We start from the raw sequence: 27,490 nt of genomic DNA on the forward strand, positions 1-27,490 counted from the left end.
ATGTCGTGATGTGGCCTCATTGTCGTGGTTTCTCCGCAGGACTTGGAATAACTCCAACTCCGCCTCACAGAATCACAGCATGTACCCCGACACCACTGATTACTCCGATCCCCAATGTCCATTGTCCGGGAACGAGATAATGAATACTGAGCCATCCGCATGCCCTCTAATTTACCCAACGAAGCCCTGGGTATCTAAGAGGCAGGGGCATAGATCTGGATTCCCACTGCAGGTTCGCCCAAATCCCATGGTATCTATCCCACGGCACGAAGGCCTATCCTTTCAACCTAGTTGTCGACATCTAAACAACACAATATGGGAAGCATCGATAACACGGCACGCGGGTCATCCGCCAGCGAGCCGATCGCCATCATTGGCATGAGCGCCAAATTTGCTGGCGACGCAACCAACACCGACAATCTCTGGCGCATGTTAATTGAGGGAAGAAGCGGTTGGTCGCCCTTCCCCGACTCTAGATTTCGATCAGAAGGCGTCTACCATCCAAATAATGAACGACTCAATAGTGTGAGGCCTCACCCCGCACTCCTACAGAAAGAAGTCTTAACAAAAGTCATTGCCTAGACACATGTGAAGGGTGCACATTTTCTCGCAGAGGATGTCGGACTGTTCGACGCGGCATTTTTTGGTTACTCGGGTGAAACAGCGGCAGTGAGTGCTTTGCTGGGTCAGCTTCTTGGACTTGACGCCTACTGACCATGACTTTAAGTCAATGGACCCGCAGTACAGACTCCAGCTCGAGTCCGTCTACGAGGCATTGGAAAATGGTGAGAGAAACGTTCCCTTCACAGCCTTTTTCTTTGAAAAGTCTTTAACCAAGCATCACAGCCGGTCTGCCATTGACGAAGATCGCTGGTTCCAACACCTCGGTGTTCACAGGAGTGTTTGTACACGATTATAGAGATGGCTTACTCCGCGATGCCGACAACTTACCCCGGTTGATGGCCACTGGCACGGGTGTTCCCATGATGGCGAACCGTGTATCACATTTCTTTGACCTGCGCGGCGCCAGTATGACAATAGAGACGGCGTGCTCCTCGGGAATGGTGGCAGTGCATCAAGCCGTTCAAAGCTTGAGGACTGGAGAGGCGGATATGTCCATTGTTGGCGGTGCCAACCTGACGCTCAACCCAGATATGTTCAAGGCGCTAGGTTCTGCTGGGTAAGTCAAGTACCCTAACTACCGTAATAGAACGAATGGCTGAATTGTTTATGAAAGGTTTCTTTCTGCCGACGGCAAGTCCTATGCATTTGATTCCCGCGCCAGTGGATATGGCCGCGGCGAAGGTGTTGGAACACTAGTCGTGAAGCGCTTGTCAGACGCCCTTGCCGCAGGAGATCCGATTAGGGCTGTGATTCGAGAATCGATGCTCAACCAAGATGGCAAAACTGAAACAATTACGTCCCCGAGTCTAGAGGCACAAGAAGCCTTGGTGCGCGGATGCTATCAAAAAGCAGGTCTCGACCCTCGAGAAACGCAATATTTTGAGGCACATGGCACTGGTACGCAGGCCGGGGATACTATTGAGGCACAGGGCATTGCAACTGTTTTCGCATCACGTCAAGAACCATTGCTCATCGGATCGATCAAGACAAACGTTGGCCACACAGAGGCCGCAAGCGGACTTGCAAGCATCATCAAAACTGCACTAGCCATGGAAAATGGAGTCATCCCGCCTTCTATCAACTTCGAGAAGCCTAACCCGAAGATCAGCTTGGATGATTGGAATCTGAAGCTTGTTCGGGAAGTGGAAACATGGCCAGCGGGCCCCATCAGACGCGCATCAATCAACAACTTCGGATATGGAGGAAGCAATGCGCACATAATCTTAGAAGATAGCGCTTCGTGGGTCAAGGCTATTGGTGGCCAGAATGGACGTACCAATGGGTTCGCGGATGGACATTCGAACGGACCAAACGCAAATGGTCACCACTCCACGCTGGACCCACATGTGCAAGAAAGCCAAGTTATCTCAAAGGTCCTTGTATTGAGTGGGAAGGACAAGCAGGCGTGCGAGAAAATGACAGCGAACCTTGCGGACTACCTGAGACAAACCCAGTCAACAAACTCCAATCCACGAGAGCTCCTCGACAGTTTGATCTATACGCTAGGTCAACGGCGCAGCCGCTTCCCATGGGTAGTAGCACATCCAATACCAGTTACGGAGGGGTATGAAACCGTAGTTCAGACTCTCCAGTCGCCCAAATTCAAACCAACACGCACTTCGCGTCGACCTCGGATCGGTATGGTGTTTACAGGCCAGGGGGCACAGTGGAATGCCATGGGAAGGGAGCTCATCGAGGCCTATCCCGTATTCAAAGCATCTCTTCAAGAGGCCGCAGGATATCTTGAACAGTTTGGCGCCGAATGGTCATTGATGGATGAGTTAATGCGAGATGCCGAAAAAAGCCGCATCAATGAAGTCGGCTTGAGTACTCCGATCTGCGTGGCAGTACAGATCTCGCTTGTGCGCTTGTTACGGGCTTGGGGAATCGTTCCTGTCGCTGTTACCAGCCATTCGAGTGGAGAGATTGCCGCCGCTTACAGTGCGGGTGCCGTAAGTTACAAAACAGCTATGGCCTTTTCCTACTACCGTGCGGTGCTGGCGGCAGACAAGAGCCTACGCGGGCCAGTCAAGGGCGGCATGATTGCCGTCGGACTTGGATTAGAAGAGACGGAATCCTATCTTCGCCGGCTGAGCTCAGAGGGCCAAGCTGCCATAGCTTGCATCAACAGCCCGTCTAGCATAACGGTCTCCGGTGACCTTTCGGCAGTGGTAGAGCTGGAGGTTCTGGCCAATGCAGATGGTGTATTTGCTCGTCGTCTGAAGGTGGACACGGCCTGGCACTCGCATCATATGACTCCAATTGCGAATGTCTATTGCGAAGCCTTGGAGAATACACGAGCTGAAAAGATTGACCGAGATGCTCTGACCACCGTTGCATTCTCATCTCCAGTAACTGGAGGTCGTATTACAGATGCTCAACAGATCGCGCGCCCGGAGCACTGGGTTGAAAGCTTGGTACAGCCTGTGCAGTTTGTCGCCGCTTTCACCGATATGGTACTCGGCGGCTCGGGATCTGTTGGCTCTAACGTGGATGTGGTCGTTGAGGTGGGCCCGCATACAGCGCTGGGAGGCCCGATTCAGGAGATCCTTGGACTGCCCGAGTTCAAAGATTTGAACATTCCATATTATGGAACTCTCGTTCGCAAATTAGACGCCCGGGACAGCATGCATGCACTTGCTTCTAGTCTTCTACGAGAAGGCTATCCTGTTAATATGGGAGCAGTGAATTTTGCACATGGGCGGGGACAGTACGTCAAAGTACTGACCAACCTACCATCGTACCCCTGGAACCACCAGGCAAAGCACTGGGCTGAGCCACGGCTAAATCGGGCCATACGTGAACGATCCCAGCCTCCTCATGACTTGCTCGGATCCATCGTCGAAGGCTCAAATCCAAATGCACCGTCTTGGCGACACATCCTTCGAATGTCCGAGTCACCGTGGACCAGAGATCACGCTATTCAATCCAACGTCATCTATCCAGCCGCTGGGTACATTTGCCTGGCTATCGAGGCAAGCCGTCAGCTTCATGTGCTCAATCAAACGGCCGGAGAGATTGGTGGATACCGGCTTCGCGACGTTGATTTCTTACAGGCCCTCATGATTCCGGATAGCTCAGACGGCATCGAGATTCAAACGACGATACGTCCAGTCAGCGAGAAGGACATTGCCTCGCAAGGATGGAGGCATTTCGAGGTCTGGTCCGTTACAACAGACAACCGCTGGACCCAACACGCAAAAGGGTTGGTCTCTGTTGAACTTGGAGAGTCTTCTGTCCGGATGTCCCGACCAGCTAGGAAGAACATTACTGGCTACACGCGGCGAATTCTTCCTGCTGATCTATTTGCCAACTTGAGGAATCTGGGGATTACACACGGGCCGGTTTTCCAGAATATGGACAGCATCATCCAGTCTGGTTCTGAAATGCGAAGTGTGGTGAGCATGACTTTGCCCGACGTCTCTGTTCCCAATGACCTTCCCCGAAACCACATTCTGCATCCCGTCACGTTGGACTCGGTAATCACGGCCCCTTACTCAGCAGTCCCTGGAGCTGCTGCCCGTGAAATTACTGCCAAGGTGCCCAGGTCTGTTGAGAGATTCTGGGTATCCAGCAAGATAAGCCACGATGCGGGACATTCGTTGGAGGCAGACACGACGCTCATCCGCGATGATGATCAAGGAATGGCGGCAGATGTGCTGGTTTCTGATCATGACACCGGAAATATTATGCTCGAAATGAATGGCTTTTCTTACCAGTCTTTGGGACGGAGCACGTCACTACAGAAATCCGAATCTTGGCCGAATGAGCTGTGCAACAAGGTAGTTTGGTCGCTCGATATTTCCACGCCTTTGCCTGCTACCTTGGCTGCAGTGAGAAATGAATTGGCCTGTACCGTCCAATCTGCTGAATGTGACACTACAAAAGCTACATTGCGTGCGTGTATCTACTTTATGCAACTGGCTCTCGTCGCTCTGGACTCGCACGACATAGCTGAGATGGAGCAACATAATGCGTCATACTATACATGGATGAAGGACACTGTCGAGCTGGCCAGCTCGGGAAAACTGTTCGAAGGTAGCGCCGAATGGTTATACCATTCAGAGAATGAGAGGCAGCTTCATATTGAACAGGTTCAGACCAGATTGGATGGGGAGATCGTGTGTCGGCTGGGAACTCAGCTGGTAGACATATTGCGCGGACATACCGGAGCACTCGACCTGGTCATGCAAGACAATCTGCTATCTCGTTTCTACAGCTATGCTCCACGGTGGAAACGGGCGGGGACGCAGATCGCAGGACTTCTTCGCCATCTCTCCCACAAGAATCCCCGTGCTCGCATTTTGGAGGTGGGTGCGGCCACAGGCGCCATTGCACTCCATGCCCTTGGAGCCCTAGGCACGTCTGACTCGGGTGGTCCCAATGCCTCCATGTACCACTTTACGGACACTTCTACGGCTTTGTTCGAGACAGCGAGAGAAAGCCTGCAGCCCTGGGCTGATCTGCTGTCCTTCGATGAACTCGACATTGAGCATGATCCAGCATCGCAGGGGTATACACCCGGGACCTACGATATAGTGATCGCCTCAAATATCCGATCTATCTCTGAGTCCACATCGCAAGCGCTGAGCAACATCAGCTCCCTGCTAAAGCCCGGCGGCACCCTCTTGCTGGTGGAACCTTTGAAATACGAGGTCGATGTTCACTTTGTCCGTCGGCTACTTCCTGGCCGGTGGTGGGACGATAGCACAGAGCTGAAGGCAAACCTATGTCTGGATATGCCATCCTGGGAAAATCAACTCCTAAGCGCCGGTTTCACAGGTGTTGAACTCGAGTTGCTGGATCGTGAAGACCCCCAAGAAGCCGCTTTGGTGACTTTCATGTCCACTGTGCAATTACCACAGCCACCAAAATCAAATGTGGATGCGGACCAAGTGGTCATTGTCACAAGTCGAAACGGATGTCCTCCAGCTGCTTGGGTGAAGGGCCTCAAGGATGCCATCGCTGCCTACACCGTCAGTGAAGGGAAACTAGGTCCCATTGTTCAGGATTTAGAATCCTTAGCTGCAACAGCTGCGTCTTATGCGGACAAGATCTGTATCTTCCTTGGCGAGGTGGATGAAGGCATCCTATACAACTTGAATTCGACATTATTGGAGGGAATTCGTTCAATGAGCACCAACTCTAAAGGATTGATCTGGGTGACGCGTGGTGGTGCTGTGGACTGTGAAAGGCCAGAAATGAGTTTGGCGACCGGGTTCATTCGTTCCCTGCGCAATGAATATGTCGGTCGCAAGCTGCTGACCCTCGACCTGGATCCCAAGGGAACACCGTGGTCTGACGTTAGTATGGCTGCAATTGCCAAGATTCTGGGTACGGTCATTGGGAATTCCGCCGGTGGCTCTATGGTAGAGAAAGGTGCCGTGGAGCTCGAGTACGCCGAACGAGATGGCGTTATCTTGATCCCGCGAATCTACCATGATGTGACGAGAAACCGAATGCTTTCCCCCGATGCATCAGATGCCGCCATGGAGAAAATCTCAATTGAGAATTTCTACCAACCAACCCGCCCTTTGTGTTTAAAACCGGATTTGCTAGTCTTCGGTGACGATGACTTCTCTGCCGATTATCTTGAACATCTCCCACCGGCATCCCTGGAAGTGCAACCTAAGGCGTATGGTGCTACACTGAACAGTGTCGGTGATCATATCGCTGGCTTTGAGTGTGCCGGAATAATTACGCAAGTTGGGGAAGAAGCAGCAGCCCAAGGCTATGCAGTCGGTGATCGCGTTCTCTCAGTCTTGCGACATTCATCTTTTCCGAGCCGGGCTGTCGTCGACTGGAAACTGACGACGCGCATGCCAACTGACATGACCTTCCAGGAAGGAGCATCACTTCCGTTGTCTTTCCTCAGTGCATACTTTGCCCTGGTCGAAATCGCGCGACTGCAGCGTTCTCGGTCAGTCTTGATTCACGCTGGTGCTGGAGATGTTGGGCAAGCTGCAATCATGGTTGCCCAGCATCTCGGGGCGGAGGTATATGTGACAGTTGGTACCCCTGCAGAGCGTGGCCTGCTCATACTGAAATATGGTCTGCCGGCGGATCATATCTTCAGTTGTACAGACTTGTCACTTGCAAATGCGGTAGTAGCTGCGACACAAGGCCGTGGAGTTGACGTGGTTCTCAACTCACTGACTGGCCCGCTCTTTCAAGAAAGTCTTAACCTTGTGGCCCCGCTTGGCCACTTTGTGGAGATTGGCAGGCGCAATACCCAGACAAATGGCTATATGCACATGCGGCCATTCGATCGTGGCATTTCATTCGCGACCCTTGATATACCTAGCTTGCTGGAGTATCGGGCGATGGATGTTCACCGTTGCCTCGCTGAGTTGACACGTCTCATCGAGTTAAAAGCCGTGACACCTGTCCACCCAATCACCTTCCATGCCATAGGAGAGATCGCGGAGGCATCTCGTCTCTTAAAAGCGGGAGACCAGATTGGCAAAGTGGTCTTGTCGGTCGATGAGCATTCAACGGTTACTGCCGTGCCATCCAAGCCGGCTGCAAAGCTCTCTTCCGAGGTCTCGTACTTGATCGTCGGTGGCAGTGGCGGCTTAGCCCAGTCTGTGGCGCACTGGATGGTCAACCGTGGAGCAAGAAATCTGGTCCTTCTATCTCGGAGTGCTGGGACGAGCGAGAAGACCGCTGCATTTGCCGAGGATCTCCGCCAGGCAGGATGTCGTCGAGTTTTGCCCATCAGCTGCGATGTTGCCAATGAGGAAAGTTTGGGCGACGCCATCAATCAATGTGCTCAAGAGGGCTTACCCCCCATCAGAGGTATCATTCATGCTGCGTTTGTTCTTCGTGTAAGTGTCGAAAACTCCAACCGTAATCCTGAAATAAAACAACTAACCGCGTATCTAACAGGATGCCTTCGTGGAGAAAATGACCCTTGATGACTGGACATACACTATTCAGAGCAAGGTCGCCGGCACCTGGAACCTGCACAACCAGTTTAGTTTGCCCGGCGACCTCGACTTCTTCGTCTTGTTCTCTTCTATCAATGGAATTCTTGGATATGCCAGCCAGTCTGCATATTCCGCAGCTGGTGCATACGAAGATGCCCTCGCCCACTGGCGAGTCAAGCATTGTGGCCTTCCCGCTGTGTCAATTGACCTCTCCGTCGTCAACGCGGTCGGCTACGTTGCCGAGGCAAACGCATCCGAAACACTACGCCGGTCTCTCCTCAGAGCTGGCCGCAGAGTCATCGATGAAGATCATGTTCTTGGCTCGCTAGAGTCTGCCATTCTATCGCCCTTCGACCCACAATTCGTGGTCGGTGGTATAAACTCCGGGCCAGGTCCCCATTGGGATCTTGACGGCGATCTAGGCCGTGACATGCGTGTCTTGCCACTCAAGTATCGCCCTCCGGCTGTAACCGGACAGAGTCAGGACGATGATTCTAGCAGCGACTCTCTCGCCGCAAAAATGATCGCCTGCGAGTCACAGGGCGATGCCGTTCGTGTTGTTGGGACTGCCATCGCAGAAATGCTGGCTGAAATGTTCCTTGTTCCTATTGAGGATGTCGATCTAGGCCAGTCCCCCTCGCAGCAAGGAGTTGACTCTCTTGTAGCAGTTGAGGTCCGGAACATGCTTTTCAGCCAGGCCGGTGCTGAACTTTCCATCTTCAATATCATGCAAAGCCCCAGCCTGACGCAACTAGCGATTGATGTTGTGGATCGCAGTGCGCACGTCAAGCTTGCCGGTTGATCATATTATTGGTCATGTCCGAGAAGCTGTCAATTTTTGTATAGACCACGGGAGCGATGTCAGGCTGCATCGGCAGCGCTAGTCTTGCTTCTATGGGTGATCAATATTATTGGAGAGCCGGAGTTGGGGTTTATATTGACTACATACTGAGGATTGATTGGGATTCTCAACATTTCGTGGGCATCTTTCTCAAGTCTCCTCTGGAGCTTTTATATGAATAAATTCGTACAACTTCATGGAATGAAGTGGATAGCACTTCTAGGACAGGTAGATTTACATTTGCTTTGAATTTCTACACATTACGGCTTGTACCAGTTTCGACAATAGGGCAAATGTCAGTTGCCACTAAACCAACCCTTCTCCAAAGTCCTCAGGCCCAAATATAAAATTGTCAAAGTCGAAATTGATATCCTTGAAAATGTCGTCGAATGAAACTCCCGAAGACCCGTCTACCATCAAACCACACCCACCGCCATCCATACTGGGGTAAGGCTTGCCCGTGATCCTGGCTGCGAGGGTCTCAAACGTCCACAGGCAGTGCTGGACATAAGGACTCAAGTGCTCATGAGCGCGGAGCGCCAGCATAACACTTTCCCAAGACTGGGAAACAGAATCTGTGAATAGCTCCGATCGAAACATAGCTGCGAGGAAGTTGGCACCCGCGATGTGAAGGTAGTATATTCTGTACCACCACGGAAGGAGTCCAATCGGCTCATCCGGCTCAAGCGTCTCGTTAACTAATGACGCCACCTGTTGCGCGGCTTCGATGCACATGCTGGCGCTTTCACGGAGGAGTCGGTGGCTTAGGCTGGGTGATTTGTGTAAAGGCTGGGTGTCTGGTTTCATCGCGTAAAATCGGGCGAGCATGGGTCTGTATAGAAAGATCCGGTGGTGGAGGTAGCTACATAGAACGATAAAAATCGATTTTGGTGAGGATAAAGGGATTGTTGGCTTACCGGAGATGAAGCAAGTATCTCTCAGCTCTAGACGACCTGTCGGTCACCATTCTGAGGTTCCGAGGTTGCCAATCGCTGGGGATACTATTTTCCCAATCTTGAAGACATGCATCTAGTTGCAATGCCGCGTTATGGTACTCGTCTTGTTGAGATAGGAGTGGAGGGCGGAATCTGGCTGCGAGACTAGTTCGATTCTGTATCTGCGCCAGTTGAATTTGGTTCCCGATTTCGTGGAGTCTTAATCCCAAGGTATCATGCATCGCGTTTTCACCTAGTTGTTGGGGGCTACTCGGTGGTGGGGACGGAATTAGCACCAATGCCGACGTCTTACCCAATGACCAGGAGATGCATCTACCTGAGGTCAGCTGGAGAATACTATAGAAGAGCGATCACTCGATGACATACCGATCGAGCGCAACACAGCTAGCCCATACTTTCTGTTTCAAGGCTTTGTCGTCACTGGAGCCTTTCAACAAGGGCGTCTCGGTGAGATGGCAGCACATGCTTTGCGCAATTCGCATCGCCAGACCTGCTGTCGTCCATGTCTTCTGCTGGTTATTGGTGCAGTGGAGGTATCGATTCATCAGCATCAGACACTGTACGAGCTCGAGTGATCCAGGTTTCCATAGCATAGACTCAGCTGGAAGCAGGACCCATGCGCGCTGAAAAAATCGATTTGCTTCCTCGTTTCTTTGGTGCAGCGGATTGAGTTCCTGTCTTTGAACTGCCAGAGCAAATACTACATTGAGGATACCAAGCCAGAGGTCGTAGTCTGCACAGAGTGGTGTTATGGGTGTTGAATATGCTTTTTCATAGTTTTCAAGAAAACGCTGGCGATCTAGAACTGGCTCCATAGGGTCAACGTGTTGCCAGTATATGTCAATTAACTGATCGGCATATGCCCGGGGAGGCAATTCGGTCGTCGAAGACAAGGCACAAGATTGAGAAGGCAGGTTGAGGTCTCCAAATAGCGGCGCATCTACCAGTGGGACCTGATTACAGGTGGCCGGAATGAGACCTGCCCTTTCGTTTATGGCAGCGGCGACCTGGCCGGCAAACCGCCCATGTGCGGTATAGTATGCCCGGTTTTTCTCCAGGTCAGGCTCTGCCTCTGGATCTTCATTCACATGGTGAGACACAGGTATTGAATCGACCGTGGGAGGTGACGCAGCCACTGATTCTGGCGGAGTCTCCAATGAAGGTGCCGAAGATATGGGAGGCACCAGCATAGGAACAGGCATGTGAACTGATGATGCTTGCCCACGAGGTTTATGCACTGTCTGCTTCTCGACGGCACCTTGGCCATAGGCACACGTCTTGCCTCTAGCCTTGCATCTGGCGCATGCTTTATGGTATGTGTCAGCCTTATGCACGAACTCTGCAGGTCAATGAAACAATGAAGGGAGAGATACCTGGCCGAGCACCATCACATTTGATCTTCCTCGAGCGACATACTTGGCAAGCGCTTGTTACTCTTAGCCTCTGCCTGCGTAAAGGCTTCGAGTGCGTATGTTGATCAATTATCACTTCATTCATCACGTCTTTATCGAACAGTTGGGGATGGAGAGTGGAGTGCCCCGTCAATCAGGGCCCCGGATCTACCTGATTGATAATCAGCAGTTCGCCAATCAGATAACTCGCCGCTTTTTCAATAGACCCGCAGCGGAAAGCTCTGTTATTCGCTAGTCTGCTTTCACTTCCCGCAATTCTCGAAAGCAGCCAATGAGAAGTGCATCCATTTTCCATGTGTCAACCAATGAAATAGCAGTCCGTCTTTGATGGCTTCCGCAGTAAATAACTCCGCCGTCCGGTAAGCCGTTATATAGATCGAACGCTTTGAGAAAAAAGAAGAGTCTCCTGCTACACAGCCTAGAATTTAAGTCTATGCACTTAATATTCTCCAATTTTTTAGACGGAGCTTCCTCCCTTCCCCTCTTCTTTTTCAGTCTTGTCCATAGTCAATACAGTGGTATTGATCTCTCCCCTTCCTCACTTGCACCGCTAAGACAAATCCATGTCTCATACAGAGCCAAAGGCTCCTGTCAACTCAGGCGAGGTTGAAAATGGTCACTTATACGATGGCTCCGGCACCGAAGATGACCCATTCATCGTGGAGTTCCAAAAAGACGACCCCGGCAATCCGATGAACTGGGGTCAGTCCCGTAAGTGGTTCATTGCAGCCATTGCGACCCTCTCGGTCTTTGCCGTTACTTTTACCTCCTCTGCATACTCGGTATCGGCAAATGAAGTCTTCAAGGACTTTGACATCAGCACCGAGGTCTTCATTGTCGGGCTTTCTCTCTTTGTGCTCGGATTTGCGATTGGTCCTGCCGTATGGGGTCCTTTGGTAAGCCATTAAACCATTTTGCATTTTCATGGAGCCCAGCTAACCATACGTTGCTTCACAGTACGTTTCGATGGTGCCATCCTATTCACATACTATACACATTCAGCTAACATTGGCTTAAGGTCCGAACTGTACGGAAGACAGATACTGTGGATTATCACTCACATCGCCATGGTCGCCTTTCTAGGAGGGTCCGCAGGCAGCCAAAACGTGGCCACGCTCCTCATCCTGAGATTCTTTGCCGGCACATTTGGCGGCTCTCCACTCGTCAACTCTGGCGGAACAATTGCTGATCTCTTCCCACCTGCTCAGCGTGGTCTGGCATTGACCATCTATTGCGTTGCGCCCTTCCTCGGCCCCATCTTGGGGCCAATCGTGGGCGGATTCGTGTCTGAGAGCGTCGGGTGGAGATGGGTCCAGGGTGTCTGCGTGATCTTCATTGGCGTGGTCGGCATTCTGGGAATCGTCTTCATTCCTGAGACATATGGCCCGGTATTGCTTCAGCGACGGACACATCAACTGGCCAAAGCTGATGGCAAGATCTACGTGAGCGTTTTGGAGAAGAACCAGGGAAAGAAGCTGCCATCGGAAGTCTTCAAGCGTGCTTTGTTCCGTCCCTGGATCTTCTTGTTCCTTGAGCCCATTGTCTTGATAGCGTCAGTTTACATGGCTATCATTTACGGCACGGTCTATATGTTCATGGGTGCCATGCCCATCGTGTACAACGAGGACCGTGGTTGGAGCGTGGGCATCGGCGGACTGGCGTTCTTGGGAATTGCTGTTGGCATCATCTTTGGCCTAGTTTATGCCATCTGGGACAACAACGTCCGCTACATGAAGCTTTTTGCGGCAAAATCTGCAAACCCCGAATCTCGCCTTCCACCTGCAATTGTTGGAGGTGTTGCCCTCCCCATTGGCATGTTCGCCTTTGCCTGGACCAACTACCCCAGCATACACTGGTCTGTCAGTATAATACTGTCTGCACCGTTTGGATTCGGCTGCGTGCTGGTCATCCTGCCAATCATGAACTATTTGATTGACACTTACACCATCTATGCGGCCTCTGTCCTGGCTGCAGCTGCCATCTTCCGCTCAGTCGTGGGCGCTGTGTTTCCTCTTTTCACGACACAGATGTACCACAATTTAGGAATTCACTGGGCTTCCTCTATCCCAGCATTTTTGACTCTTCTGTGCATGCCATTCCCGTTGATCATGTATCGCTACGGTGAAGCGGTCCGGATGAAGTGCAAGTACTCATTCGAAGCGGCAGAGATGATGAGGAAGATGCAATTGCAGCAAACAGCTGCTGCTACTACTACAGAGAAGGACAAGGACTCTTCCTCTGAGTGAGAGCTGTTAGAAATGGGCCCCTTAGTCCGGCATCAATGGAGGGCCAAGGCTTGGGGGTCTATCATTGGAGGATCGCCGCATATAAATATCAATATCTGCCCTAGAAGATAGTTAATTAACTGTTAAATCAACTCAACTCATCGGAGTCCCTAGAAGTTGATTATCACCTCTCTAATGTGCATGTTCTCCTTACAGACTAGCAATAATATTTATGTCTATCAAAGTGTTTCTAGTAGTTTCCCGGCTCTAGTCTTTGAGATACAGTATCTGTGTACGTAGTTGATATTGGGGTATCAAGCCAAGGTGTGAGGTAAAGGAATCCTGTATGTCGAACTTGCTTAAGATTGCACTTTCGGGTTAGTCTGTAAATATCCGTGGACATATTATTGATTCATCTCGTATCCGGAGTTGAGAATACTCCGTAGTGAGGCTGTTTTATAATTCCGGAATGTGGGTGCCAATGAGAATCGTCGAACTTGTTCCTTGCAGCGGAGAAGAGTAGATCAACTGTCTGGATATTTTTCGGTCCCCGTTCGACCTCGGAGTTGTCCCAAGGCAAGACCACGGAGTTCGGAGTTATAAGTAGCTATACAATGGTCTCGGAACTCTCCCGCGCACAAGAGCCTCATATATAACCCAACGAGTTCAATGACGAAATAATCCTAGCTTTATAGAATTACAATCTCAAAATGCAGGCCGCCAGTGCATTTGCGACCTGTCTCTTGGCTTCAGTGGGTGGCAACAGCAGCGCCGTCGCCTTTCCAAACCAAGCCAACTATTCTACTCTTGTCGCGCCGTACAATTTCGATCTTCTCACCACCCCTTCCGCCATTGTCTGGCCCCAGGATACACAGCAGGTAGCAGCCGCCGTCAAATGTGCCGTGGATTCAGACATCAAAGTTCAACCGAAAAGCGGCGGACACAACTATGGCAACTATGGATCAACCACCGGCGAGCTGTCTGTGAATCTGGATAATCTGCAGCACTTCAGCATGGATGAAACCAGCTGGACTGCCAGATTGGGACCAGGTAACCGCCTAGGCCGAGTCACCGAGCTCATGTATAACAACGGTGGTCGACATGTTCCACATGGGACGACCTTCACGGTGGGACTCGGTGGACACGCAACTGTTGGAGGTGCCGGAGCGGCATCACGAATGCACGGACTGTTGCTCGACTATGTGGAGGAGGTAGAGGTTGTTCTGGCCAACTCATCCATCGTCCGAGCATCCAAGTCTCACAACGAGGATCTTTTCTTCGCCGTGCGTGGTGCCGCTTCAAGCGTTGGCATTGTGACCGACTTTTCTATACGCACTGAGCCCGTTCCCGCATCCAGCGTCACCTACTCTTATATCTGGGAGGGGACAGATCCAGCAGCCCGCGCAGAAGTATTCTTGACTTGGCAGTCATTGCTCGCCGGTGGCTCTTTGCCCCAACACATGGCCTACGATCTGGTTGCGACGGCGAATAGCATGATACTGGGTGGGGCTTACTTTGGCAGTCAGGAGGACTTCGAGGCCTTTAACCTCAGCAGCCACTTCAAAGTAGCGCCAGACGTCGCACATATAAAAACATATACCAACTTCTTCGACTTCTCCGCCGCCGCAAGCGCTCAGACTAAAGCAGCTGGGATTGCTTCCCCGTCGCATTTCTATGCCAAATCTCTCGTCTTCAATCAACAGACTCTCATACCTGATGATGCTGCTGAGGAGGTCTTCAAGTACTTGGCCACGACCAAGAATGGTACTGATTTGTACGCGGTCACTTTCGCCGCATTGGGTGGTGCGGTGAGGGACGTCTCGGCATCAGAAACAGCTTTCTATCACCGTGATGCTTCATACTTTATGTTCTCCTTTGGAAGGACTAGTGGAGACCTGACTGACACGACGGTGCAGTTCCTGGATGGGCTGAGCGAAGTTCTGACTAGTGGGCAACCCGATGCCTACTACGGCCAGTACGTGGGGAATGTCGATCCCAGACAACCAACTGACAAGGCATTGACGGGGTATTATGGCAAGAATCTGCATCGCCTGCAGCAGATCAAGTCTGCGGTAGACCCGAATGATGTTTTCCATAACCAGCAGAGTATCCCACCTCTGTCCTAGTCTGTCGGTGCCGGCTTTCTGTTAGTCTTAGATTGTCGTCGATCGTGAACAATTGAACGCCATTTGTACTCATTGGGCAGAAATTACAATATACTATGGAGCATAACAGCCAACACACAAGAATTTGTAATGGAATAAAAATACGGCATTATTCCACTCGACCAACCAAAAAACCAAGGTTACTGTACATGGCCTAATTAGACCTCAGGATAGCCCACAAATGGGCCCAAGCCCCGAGCCCATAGCCCAACCCGCAGTGGGCTATGGGTTGGGCCTTCGAAGCCCGACCCAACCCCCAGCCCATTAATGGGGGCCTTATGGGCCCCCTATCAAAGCCCTTTTCTATACATAAATATAGTCTTAGCACGTATAAAGTAGCTGATTAATGGCTGTATTTTGCGTATATACTAACCTATATATTCAGTATTATTATATTATCATAGTAAGAAGTGGGAATAAAGTAGATATTAAACTGATTTTAGCATCATGATACCAGATTTCATACAAAATCACTCTAAAAAGATCCAATTTGACCCGTCGACCACGAATTCGCACCGAGGATTACTGATTATCCGTATAAAGAGAAATATATATTATCTCTCTATGGTAGCACTTATGGTACCTCTATTTACTATATAAACCCTAACAAAGATAAGTACCTCTTATTAAAAAGGAAAGTTTATAGCTTAGGCGGTAATTTGAAAACCCAAAAAAACCAGGGAAAAATGCATTAATTATGTAGCTACGATAAATTGGCATATTTGTATTGTTTAGTTCATAATAGGCCCCCATCATGGGCCCCCATTATTTCTATAGGCCCATGCTTCGGGCCCATAGCCCACCGATGGGCCCGAAGGATAGGCCCAAAACCCAGCCCATTGATGGGTTGGGTTGGGTTGGGCTATGGGCTTTGTGGGCTATCCTGAGGTCTAGGCCTAATGGAGACCATATCCCCGTTTGACAATTTGGTTTGTGACAAAAATGTCCGACACAGGGACCCTGTAGGTAACTTCTGCAGTTGTTTCGGGTAGTCCATGAGCCCTGGCAGGTGTATATGTACCTAAGCTACGTAGGCAGATAGTAATGTTAGTTCGACCAAACTGGAGTAGCCCCAGCAGCATCTTTGCAGTAGTCAATGAATCAGATGTGTTTAAGGCTTCAGGGGGCTGAAACAACCCCTGGAATGAAGCATTGGAAGATTTGGGCAGAGGTTAGGGTATGATGAAAATAAACAAAACCGATGAGTATTCCAAGAAAAGTACGGAAACACAGCTAACTACTCGCTAACTACCCTCCCATTATCCGCTGACCTCGTCACCTTACCCTCCAATCATGTAGGTACGGTCATGTCTTTCCCGTCAACTCTGCATCTGTACAGTATGTAGTCTCAAAACGAAAATCAAAAGAGTGCCCAATTCCATCTTCACAGCACGCGTCCAGCCGATGAGCTGGTGCTACGATCATTCACTTGGGTCTTCCTCAGGGACTTGCCTTGCTGGATAGACGCAAGGAGAGCGCCTCGGCCAGCGCCACCGGCAGCAGCTGGGGGAGCAGGTGGAGGCGGGATGCCAGCTGGAGGGGGTGGCGGGGGAGCAGAGGGGGGCTCCGCCAGGGGGCGGGGGCGGAGGCATAGCAGGAGCACCAGCTCCCCCTGGTGGGGGAGGCGGAGGTGGGGGAGGGGGAGGTACTGCAGATGGAGCGGCTGGTGGGGAGGCGGAGTCGCTAGGGCTTGGTATAGCAGGAACAGGAGGCAGAGTCGCTGGGGGTGGGGGCGGAGGTGCAACAGGGCTCTCCTGTACCGGGGTAGTGTATTTCGAGGGAGACACGTCTTCGTCCATAGCACTCAGAGGACGTGGAGGCGCCATAGTGCCGAACAGGATGCTGGCAAGTTGTTTGGCGCTGCCACCAGTTGGACGGTCGTCCTCATCATCAGACGAATCAACCTCGGATCCAGCAGCGGACCAGTCATCGTCTTCCTCGGGGCGAGCACGAGTCTTGCGTTCCAGGGGGGCTGCACCGGTGAAGGTGGGCTTGATAGGTTCTGGCTGGGTCAAACGGTGGAAGGGGTTCGTAGACTGAGCTGTGGTTGGCGGCGAGGTCGCTTGGGTGGGTTCGGAAGGCTGAGCCTTGTGCTTGAAGTATGGGTTCTTGGACTCAGCATCGGGCGCGACCGCAGGAACACCACGGCTGCTTTCGGGGGAGCTCACTTCGCTCGGCACACTTTCGGGGGCGGCAGGTTCAGGAATAGCTATCGTGGGCACGGGAGGCGGGGTAGGGAGAATCTGGCTCTGCGTCGGTGTGCTGTACTGGGGCGTAATGTCGGCAGGCCCTTCGTCATCGGACGATGACTCGTCAAGGCCCTCGAGTTCACGCTGCAGCTGTCGCTCACGTTCCTTAGCCGCCTCCAGTTCAACGCGTTGGGCTTCAAGCATAGCTTCCTGCTCTTTGGCCTGTCGGCTAGCCTCTTCCCTGCGGCGCTTCTCTTCCTGCTTCTTGATCTTGCCCTGGCGGACCTGTTCCTCAAGAGCACGAAGTCGCTCGGCTTGGGCATCCTTCTCCCGTTGGAATTCCAGCTCCCGTTGGCTTGCCTCACCCCTGTAAATGTATTAGCCAAGCCCACTAATTTTTGTCTTTATCCGCTGTGGATTACTCACTCTAGACGCTTAGTCTCTGCCTCCTGCACCTCTTGCTCTTCCTTGATAGCCTGCTCACGGGCAGCCTGGTCCGCTTTGGATTCCTCTTCCTTCTTGGCATCGGCTTGGCCGGCACTATCCGTCCGAGCCCTGCGAGTGGGCGGCGCCGGTGGTGGTTTCTTGCCTGCAGTCTTGGGAGCTGCCTCAGTAGGACCGCCCCGTTCTTCAGCGAGGCGACGCTGTCTCTCCTGTTCCCGCTTAGCATCCTCTTCCTCGGCGCGTTTGACACGATCTTCGCGCTCCTTCTTCTCACGCTCCTGGCGTTGCGCAAGGGTCTCAGTAGCGTCATTGGGCTTCAGACCAGCAGCAGCCATGCGCTCAGCAATACGCTTCTGTGCACGCTCTCGAGCAGCTGCCACACGATCTTCATGCGTGCTACCCGGAAGAGAGCTTGAGGAGTCCGCGGACGGGGGCATCGAAGGGCGCGCAGCGGCAGATTCAGCCGCTGGAGATGCTCGAGATTGCACATCCGGGGAAGGTCTCTCTCGCCTATGGATTGTCAGTAATGGACACTCTTTTTGATTGGCGAGAATAACATACTCTTCTTTGCGAATATTCGCTGTTCGCGCATTGCGGCTCAGGTCGTAGATGAAGTCGCGGATGACGTCCTCAACTCCCAATGCCTCTTCCCAACGACGCTTCTCATGCTCACGTGTGGAGTTCTGGCCTTCTTCCCGGAGACTGTCCTCCAAACTGCGAGCGAAGTCACGGACACTTTCCTCAACGTCGCGGGTCATGGTGTCATTGCGATCCCGCTCCATCTTCACGTTAGTGCTCTCAGACTCCAAACGACGAGCTGCTTGGCCATCGTCATCTTCCGTCGCGGGTGCGGGGCGCCCAGCAAGCTCGGCAGCCCGGGCTTGCATACGTGCACGCGCGCGAGCCTTGATTCGATCTGATTCAGTCACAGTACCGCCAGGGCCAGTGCCAATGATGTTAGAGGCGCCACCGGGGTGTGCCTTGGCATCCTTGAGACGGAAGAGTTCGAGCTTCGCATCGGCGATCTCACGCTCAAGACGACGCACATCAGATGCAACCTGGGGAACTTGATCTTCAAAAGACTGCAATTGGCGACGAAGAGCCCTGCGATCTGCTCCACTGTCCACTTGGCGGAAGGCAGCATTGGGGTGGGTATCGAGATCGTCCTGCACACGCCGGATACGGTCCATGAGACTCTCTGCCTCACGGCGATCCTGGCGGTCTAGAGCATCATCATCCTCGGCTCGGTTCTCGTCCTCGAAGTCGGCAGCGTCAATCATAACTTTGGCTTCGCGGATCTTCTTGTGCAGCTGTTCCACAGAATACTCCTCATCTGACGCGCCGGAGGCGGCTGGTGACGGGGTACGAGCCTCGTTACCAACGCGACGACGTGCGCTAGAGCGGTATCCACCGGCGGAGTCATTGTTCTTGAACATCGTTGCATCCTTGCGGCCAGCCCCAGAAGCGCCTGCTGCACCACCACGGAATGAGTGATCTTTAAGGTAGCTGACACCAGTCTTCTGGGGCTGCAGGAACGCCCCGGTAGCCTTGCGAGTTTCAGCATCCTGAGAGAGCAGAGACTTGACGGTACCGATAGAGTCATTTAAGTGTCTCGTAGAAGGAGGGACAAGCTCGGGTGGTAGACGGCTGGGAACTGGGTACCCATTCAGAGCACGGTAGATCAAGTGCATAGCCACGGCGAACTCATCCATGTTTAGTCGGCCGCGGTTATGGGGATCAGCCAGGGTCCAGATCCGTTCCAGATCCTTTCTATTCAGACCACTTTGGCCCATGATCTCGATGGCAGTCTCGCCACTGATGAAGCCCTTGCGGAAACCGTCCCATGCGCGGAAAAGTTCATCGTAAATCTTCTTCTCCTCCTTCGTAATTGCCCAGGCAACTGTGGCATTTCCTGAAAGGCCAACAGCACTGAACCCACCTTCACGTCCAGGCTGCGGCATGAGCTGCTGCTTCATAGCATCGATGTTGGGTAGACCCTGCGCTGGGGTGTTGATGAATCCCCATTGACCTGGCATGCCAGTAGGTTGCGCTGCCAGACCTGTAGGCTGCACACCCAGCCCTTGCATTCCACCGGTCTGGGCGGGGCTGAGGTTCGACCCATAACCAGTAGGCATAGGCGGCATCGGAGGCCGAGGGCCGGTATATCCAGTAGCCTGCGGGTTAGTCATGAAACCTGTCTGCTGAGGCTGAAGGAATTGAGACTGGTTCTGGCCCGGGAAGCCCGTCTGGTTGGGCTGCTGGATACCAGTCTGCTGGGGGAAGAACCCTGTAGGCTGTGCGGTCAGCTGCGACAGGAGCGTGGCATTGTTAGGTTGCTGCGGAACAGGTTGCTGAACAACTGGGGGTGTCGACTTGTTCTCTATGAGTGGCGCATCGAAGTTGGGGACGTTTGTTCGTTGTTGGACCGGCGGCGGCTGTGTATCGGGAACATCAAATGAGATGATGTCAACCATACTAGAAACCTCGTTCTTGATCGTCTCGGGTAGGGAAGAAGGAAGATCGCGACCGGTCAGACGAATGTTGCAGAGGTACATGGCCAATGCGAATTCGGGGAATAGCAACTGTCCGGATTTAGTGGTATCAGACAAGACCCAGATCTTAGAAAGATCAGCGCCCGACAACTTGGAGCGCAACAAAAGATCTCTTGCTTTGTCGCCTATTGTGACCAGTCAGTACTACCATCCAAGCCATAACGTGGGGCCCACTGGGTGTACGGAAACCTACCATCCATTGTCTTGCTATCGCCAACCGCAGACTTGAAGAGCTGCTCGAACCTCGCCTGATCCTGCGCCGTGATAAAAGAAAGCCGAATGCTCGGGATCTTTGATCCTGTCTTTGGCGGCACCTGAGGAGGCGCCCCAGATCCAGCAGCATCTTGGAAGGAGTTTGCGATGTCGCTAGAGGTCTTGAATCGAGTTGGTATCTGCGGCACCGGAGGAGGCTGCTGTGCTTGGTTTTGAGGAGGGTATCCAGTGTATTGTTGCTGGAAGCTTTGAGCTTGCGGCTGCTGAGGTTGCTGGGGCGCGGCACCGGGGAAGCCAGTGAATTGCGGCTGAAGCTGTCCTGCGGGGAATCCGGTGGCTTGAGGCTGTAGCTGCGAGTTACCGAACGGGGAGGGCTGGCCGGCAAATCCGGTCGGCTGTGGAGCAATACCAGTGGGCTGCGGAGCAAATCCAGTCGGTTGAGGTTGTTGGATTGATGGCGGCTGCTGGCCTTGGGGGAATTGCGAATAGGGGGGTTGTTGTTGCTGTTGCATGAATGGTGCCTGGCCGGGACGGCCAGTGGCACCACCCCCGAGGAAATTATTCGACGAGGAAAACATCAGAGACACCGCGCTTGCATGAGCAGAAGGATGCAGTAAAGCCAACAAGAAATTGACAAGAAAAACGAATGCAAAGTAGTAAGTGAGTTGAGTCTCAGGAGGATGCGAATGACGCCGTTGCTGGACGGGGACGCACCTGCGCTAACCTCATCGGGCGCTTAGTCATGTGCTCGGGATATTTTTGGATCTACGTCTGGAATACTGGGTTGTGGATACAAGTGATGATGATTTAAAGCTTTAAGCTTGTAAATTTGTCGGCATCCGCTGGACGATGGGATAACTGAGCCTCTCAGAAACTGCAAAAAGCAAAAAGAAAAGAAAACGCGCCCGCAAAAAAAAAAGGGGCGCCCATGATTCCCCAGATCGAAAACGAAAAAGAAAAGAAATGCAAGGCATAAAAGACCATAACTGCTCCATGCGCCAGATTTTCAGACCTCAGAAAAGAAGACGTATGGTGACTGGGTATCACCCTTAACCATTTACTCAACGGTGTTCTGCTGCTGTTGCTGATTGGCGGCGTTGGCAGCCTTGCGAAGCTCGTACTCCTTGGTAAATTCTCGAGATAAGATACCTAGGTCCTTGATCAGAGCCTGGGAGGCATTGATGACGGCCTGACGAGGGGTGATCTCGCCGTCAGTCTGGACACGCAGCTGGAACTCGGGGGTCAGCGGGTGAGGAACCTAATGGATTGTTGTTAGTATCTTTCCAACACCATGTGCATATAGCAGGTTGCTTACGCGGTAAGCAGCAAAGATCACATGGGCAGTCTTCAGGAGACGCTGGCGCAGCATGTTACCAAGCGTGTGGTCTTCCTTGTGGAAAGTAAAGATGGCGGCGGAAGGAAGGCCTAGGAGAGATACAGTCAGTGGGAATACGCCATCTACATTGGCCAGCATGACTTACGGGTATCGACCTCAACATCAATTTTGTTTTCGCCGGGAGCAAGCAGGATGGCTTCATAACTATATTCATGACCTTGGTCAGCTTATGGCCCACAGAGAAAAACGAGACACAATAACGCAAAAAAGGGACAAAAAGGGAAACAAAAGGGTTAATCCGTGAGTTGATTCAACTGACACGTCGGGAGCATCATCAGGGAGCACAGGGCGAAGATGGCGCGGATGGCGACCCGGGCCAATGCGACCAGCACGCTCTCTGGCAATAGCCGCAGTGGCCGTGACAATGGCAGGGCTCTGAGGCATGATTGCACAAACAGAGATGATGAAATAAAGAAGTAAGAGCAAGCAAGAGAATGGCAGTACACAACGGGATGAAAGTCCACGATGGAAAAGAGGATGACAGAGGGAAAAGACATTGTGCTGGGCAGAGGATAAATGAACATGCAGCGCGCGCCAGGGTAGGAGCAACGTTGCGAAGAAGGTGCCATCCTCGCCGTCGATGTCCTTCCTTCCTTCCCAAATTGATGAGAAATTGAAGAGCCAACGCGCGGTTTACCCCGGGATCCGGGGAAGATGTTCTGCAGTACATTTCCAAGGTTGATATCCAACCGAAATCGAAGATCGAGTATTCAACGTACAACAAACTTCGCCGGAGCAGCTCAAAATGAACAAAACCTCAGAAATTTCAGAAACGCTGGCATGGACTCACCGGTCTGGAGCATTCATAGTGGCAAGAAAGCTTTAAAAATAAAGGCCAAAGGGTTTGAGGGCAACGTTGGAAGATAGCTGTATCGGTATAGATGATATGCTTCTATATGTGGATCCAAGGGTTGCGGAAGTGAGAGTTGACGAGGAACGAGAAGCTCGACGTAGTTCCAAGCCCTATTTATAGATGGCCAGTCCACTGCGTTTTGACTTGTAAAGACAAGAGCGATCAAAACGCGCGGGATTTCGTAATACGCTTTTGAGGGTGCTTATCGATAGCAAATAACTTCAGACAAAGGAACCCAACGAGAGGTTACACTTGAGGTCGTTATTTGAACCTTGACTTCGTACCTGTCTGTTTCTTCGATGTTGACGTTGAGTGATGAAGATATCGTGGTACATATCGATATCGATATCGATATCGATCATGTGATCCCACTGATGTATGCTATCACGTGACCGTATACATCCCGGCGGTTACCTTATCTTCATCTCACTTCGAGATAACACAGTGCCGGTGCTTCGAAATCTATTTGCCCACACCTACACCGCTATAGCATGTGTATGTTCATCAATGGAATGGGGCAGAAGGTACATGTGTTGACATAAGTACAGTGAGGCCTCTGAAATATTGGGCTACGCTTTGTACCTACATATACCGCCCTACATGCCGCCTCCCTTTCAAACATAAAACATACAGCTGTAATATGTAGTCGGCCTCTAATACGGCCGTAGTCTTCTCCAATAGTCTTTTTATACGTCATTTTAGTCGTCCTTTTGGTAGTCTCCTTAGGTACATACCTTAGTGCTGGATCATGTGTCTACACGCTAACTATATTAGGCTTTTAGAATGGAAGAACCGGCAGAATTTGGAGGGCGGTATATCTGGTTACAAAGGTTTGGCCCAACATTTCAGAGGGGTTTGCTGAAATCGAGCATACAACCAATTTATACATAGTTCCACCTAGTAAACCAAGCCAAATTCACGATTGCACTCGCTCACAGCACGTAGCTTTCTAAGTTATGCGCACACGATCGAGCTTGATATGACATGACATATATTAGCGGTACTATATGGAGAACCCATCTTGACCCAGATCTACGCTATGGTAAGATATACAACCCACTGAAGCAGCAGACACGAAGCCTGAGGAAAAGAAAAGAAAGAAATAACAATGGAAAGACCAGATATAACGGCCACAAGGCCCGAAATGTATTAAGGGAGTCAAGTAAATGCAGAGCGCTCTGTCGAGAAGACAATGCAAAACACACTAAAAGCTGGAAAAGAAAAAACAAAGAGGTAGAAACTTATCAGATAAATAACGCCATGTCTCTTCCCGCACCGATATCATAAGAAAGCAGAAAAAAAAGCAAAGAGGAGAGCTCCGAACTCAAAAATCAAAAATAGACTAAAGGACAAGGAAAGCATATGTTCATACTTGTAAATGTCTGATCCCTGTGCCCAGGCCGGAATTACCATGACACGATGGTAAGAAATCCCGGGGCAGGGAACGAGGAGTGACATACAAGATGCGAGATGAGGGCTAGGGATGCATTATCGAGCCCATATCCAAATGGCACGGCAAGCCCTTCTCTCAGTTGATGGTATGTGCGTCATATGTCATGTCGTAGAGAGAGCGGGGGATATTAGGAGACGGAAGCGGAAATGGAAATGCAAAGAAAGAGGCAGGCTATACAGCGTAATGCGGACAGATTTCTTTTCAGATGCAATGTAAGCACGCTTTCATGATCGAGTTGTGGAAAGATGAAAGGAATAAAGGATGGAAGACAGAAGCAGGGACTTAGTGCACAGCGCTCAGCAGATCCCCGAAAGAAGACGTCCCTCGCTTCATCTTCCAGCTGCTCTTCTTCTTCTCGCGTTTCTTCGCCATGTCAGCCCAGGCCTCGTCGTCGTCCTCTTCTTCGTCGGAGCCGGGCTTTCGATTTTCAGTGCCGGTGCTCCGTGAAACAGGGCGGACGGTCACAGTGGCGAGATGCGATTTCGGAATGTGCGACTGAGCCATCGGGTTGTGGTTTTCGTCACCGAAGGGCTTGTTTGTCGAGGATGCCACTGCGTAATTCGATTCGGGCTGCATGACTGACACTGGCCGGTAACGAGACGCCATGCCCGCGGTGCTGCGCTCCGACGGAGCGATTGACGGGGCATATCCGGTACTGGGACGGAATGGGTTGCCGGAGAGATTCGGCATGGGCGAGCCAGTCCCTCGAGAAATGTTGGGGTCAAGCATGCTCATCGTACGCTGGTCGATGTGGGGTGGAAGCGAGGGCGGAACATTCAGAACGGATGATGCAGGCATGGACATAGGCCGCAAGTTCGGATTGCCAGTCATGGATTGGGGTCCTGCTATAGAAGGAGGGCCCATGGGAGGCATGGCCATGCCTCCGCCAGGCATCATCATAGGAGGCATTGGCATGCTCTGCATCATAGGTTGACCCTGCCCACCTTGCATTTGCATCATTTGCTGCATCCACTGCATTTGCATCTGCATCATGGTGGCCATCTGCTGCGAGAGCTGGATAGAAGCTTGTTCCCCAGCGGTAACGTTTTGCTGCGGCGGCGGCGGCATCATGGAGTATGGCCGAGGCACTCCTCCCATTTCATGCATGGCTTGTGTGTTCGGGCTTCCTCTGCGCATCGCCCGCGCCCGCTCCTCATTTGCTATAACACCAACAAGACCCCCAGAAGGAGGTGCTGGGGAAGAAGACCCTCCATATACCGAACCGCCTCCGAACGCCAACGATTCACGGTTGGAGTTGTTAACCAGACCTGCACCGAAGTAAGGATCTCGCGGCAAGTTCCTCGCGAAAGGCGGCAGACCGCCTCGACTGCCGTTGGGGTCGGCCCCCGAAACAGAGCTGGAAGATGATATATACGGCGGTTGCATGGATGCGCGAAGGTTAGGATTAGAGCTGACATTGTTCAGGCGGGTTGGTGGGCGGTTCTGACTGGGGAAGCCGTGTGCGGCCAGAATCCCAAGCGGTACATCGTCATCCTCTTCCTCGCTGCTCTTTCCACTGGTGGACTTCTCGCCTAGTACAGACTGGCGGCTGGGGTGCAAATTGGGCGTGCTATTGCTAGCTCCACTCATGACCGGACGTAGCGATTGCACAGGTGCTTGCTGGCCAGTGATCTTCATCATCTGCTGGCGATACACAGAGAGATGAGCCTCCTGTTTTCGTCGTTGGCGTTCCGTCTCACGTTGCTTCTCCACCGCATCTTCTTCGTCGTCAAACTCCTCATGGTCAGACTCTTCATCGCTCTTCGTCGCATCGCTATTGGAACGTCGAAGCTCCTGTTGCTGGCGATAGTGCTCGAACTGAGATGGAGTCATCACCTTGTTACCCGGAGAAGTTGACTTGGGGAGAGTATCTGCGTACTGCACAGCCAACCGCGCATGATCCGCAATAGAGGGATCCAATCTGTCGGCCGGAGCGGGCGAACCGCGGGATTTGAACATATTATCAGTTTCTGGGTTTACTTGGCCAGAGTAATTGGGTGCTTTGCCCTTATCAATCAAGGGGGCTCCACCAGAGAAGCTATCCTCAGCCCACGGCGAAGTGCCTTCTTTGCTCCACAGGATAGATTGTCGGACCATTTTGGCATCTTCGTCGTCAAAGAGTGCAGATTCCCCCTTGGCCGAATATATCCCACTCCTGCGCAGTCCTCCTCTCTCAGTTCCCCGCGGGCGCTCCAAGGAACGATGTGAAGTAGTGGCCTCAGCGAACTGGTTGGGAGACGGCGAAAGCTTCCGGAAACCAACAACGGTATCGAGGGTAGACTGGCTCTGGTTAAGGGGCGGAGAATGCGGGTCACGTAGCAAGCCCTCTTCGGATGGGCGACGATCCCAGGAGTAAGGGGGTGACTCGACAGCAGTCGACCGATCTGTGGTAATCGCGGCCGGTGCGGCAGCTCTGCTTTTTGGAACTCGGGCAGAACATGCGTCGGCGGAGACGAGGAGTACTGCGATACTATCAGCATTGCATCCTTACCTGGACGAAGGATAATAGGTCTTACCTTGCCCGGTTTGGGGGATGGCTCCCGTATTGCTGAACCCTCTCGCGCATCCATATTCTCAAACATCTTGTTAAAATCGTCTTGCGAGCTGAGAGCGAAGTCTGTATCGGGCAGCTTGGGTGGAGTGGCCGTGCTGTCGGTGCTGCCCGTTACCGGGCGATTCTTCGCGGCATCTGGTGTTTGTTGCCGAGGTACCTGTGGTCCCGACTTGCTGAATCGACCACCGAACGAGAAAGTTCGTCCTGCGGCGCGCAGTGCACTTGTGAGCGGTGGCGGAGCTGGTACATCATGGATCCTGGAATGCGGGGATTGGCTCTCGTCGGGCGGTGGGACTTCGGTCGATGATGGGAGGGTGGATGACGAGCTTAGCCTGGTTGACGTAGAACTTTCGTAGTTACCGCTATCACGGTTCCCAGTCAGTCGTCTCCTGAGAGAATCCATGGTCGAAGGGCGATCGTACCGGCTCTTGTCCAGGGGTCGTTCTCTCTCCGCAAAAATGTTATCGGGATCCTCCATCATCGACGGCACCATATGGCCCTCACTCAGCGGCTTGGTCAACGCCGCTCCATCTGTCATGGATCGATGAGGCCCTGGGCGCTCGAAGACTCGAAAGGAGGGTTGGTGAGGGGTTTCCACGTCGTCTAAAACGTTGCCGGACGATTTCCGCCTCGTAAAGCTTTTGGGCAGCTTCATAGGCATGGGAGCGACTTCAATGTTCTGAT

At 52.2% G+C, this 27,490-nt stretch overlaps 7 protein-coding genes across 7 annotated transcripts; 3 read left to right on the forward strand and 4 right to left on the reverse strand.

Moving 5' to 3' along the window:
- Positions 1–315: 315 nt before the first annotated feature.
- Positions 316–8,355, forward strand: N7489_000774 (type I polyketide synthase; the record flags this gene model as incomplete). Its single annotated transcript, XM_056706529.1, has 6 exons — positions 316–525; positions 583–669; positions 728–785; positions 847–1,180; positions 1,238–7,451; positions 7,513–8,355. 6 exons carry the CDS (start codon positions 316–318, stop codon positions 8,353–8,355), a joined length of 7,746 nt encoding a protein of 2,581 aa, XP_056570831.1.
- Positions 8,356–8,700: 345 nt separating this feature from the next.
- Positions 8,701–10,552, reverse strand: N7489_000775 (putative transcription factor; the record flags this gene model as incomplete). Its single annotated transcript, XM_056706530.1, has 3 exons — positions 8,701–9,256; positions 9,312–9,662; positions 9,717–10,552. The coding sequence occupies 3 exons, from the start codon at positions 10,550–10,552 to the stop codon at positions 8,701–8,703; spliced, it is 1,743 nt and encodes a 580-aa protein (XP_056570832.1).
- Positions 10,553–11,325: 773 nt separating this feature from the next.
- Positions 11,326–13,008, forward strand: N7489_000776 (MFS transporter; the record flags this gene model as incomplete). Its single annotated transcript, XM_056706531.1, has 2 exons — positions 11,326–11,658; positions 11,803–13,008. 2 exons carry the CDS (start codon positions 11,326–11,328, stop codon positions 13,006–13,008), a joined length of 1,539 nt encoding a protein of 512 aa, XP_056570833.1.
- A 689-nt stretch (positions 13,009–13,697) lies between these two features.
- N7489_000777 (FAD-dependent oxidoreductase) lies at positions 13,698–15,113 on the forward strand (the record flags this gene model as incomplete). Its single annotated transcript, XM_056706532.1, has 1 exon — positions 13,698–15,113. One exon carries the CDS (start codon positions 13,698–13,700, stop codon positions 15,111–15,113), a length of 1,416 nt encoding a protein of 471 aa, XP_056570834.1.
- Positions 15,114–16,536: 1,423 nt separating this feature from the next.
- Positions 16,537–21,128, reverse strand: pan1 (actin cytoskeleton-regulatory complex protein PAN1; the record flags this gene model as incomplete). Its single annotated transcript, XM_056706533.1, has 5 exons — positions 16,537–16,800; positions 16,859–17,708; positions 17,768–18,295; positions 18,347–20,462; positions 20,531–21,128. 5 exons carry the CDS (start codon positions 21,126–21,128, stop codon positions 16,537–16,539), a joined length of 4,356 nt encoding a protein of 1,451 aa, XP_056570835.1.
- A 479-nt stretch (positions 21,129–21,607) lies between these two features.
- Positions 21,608–22,330, reverse strand: N7489_000779 (DNA-directed RNA polymerase II core subunit RPB11; the record flags this gene model as incomplete). Its single annotated transcript, XM_056706534.1, has 4 exons — positions 21,608–21,808; positions 21,866–21,975; positions 22,032–22,090; positions 22,206–22,330. The coding sequence occupies 4 exons, from the start codon at positions 22,328–22,330 to the stop codon at positions 21,608–21,610; spliced, it is 495 nt and encodes a 164-aa protein (XP_056570836.1).
- Positions 22,331–24,534: 2,204 nt separating this feature from the next.
- N7489_000780 (uncharacterized protein) lies at positions 24,535–27,467 on the reverse strand (the record flags this gene model as incomplete). Its single annotated transcript, XM_056706535.1, has 2 exons — positions 24,535–26,714; positions 26,744–27,467. The coding sequence occupies 2 exons, from the start codon at positions 27,465–27,467 to the stop codon at positions 24,535–24,537; spliced, it is 2,904 nt and encodes a 967-aa protein (XP_056570837.1).
- Positions 27,468–27,490: the final 23 nt, after the last annotated feature.

Source organism: Penicillium chrysogenum (genome assembly GCF_028827035.1).
Source record: "Penicillium chrysogenum strain IBT 35668 chromosome Unknown utg000001l_segment0_segment0, whole genome shotgun sequence".
In the NCBI taxonomy this organism is placed as follows: Eukaryota; Fungi; Ascomycota; class Eurotiomycetes; order Eurotiales; family Aspergillaceae; genus Penicillium; species Penicillium chrysogenum.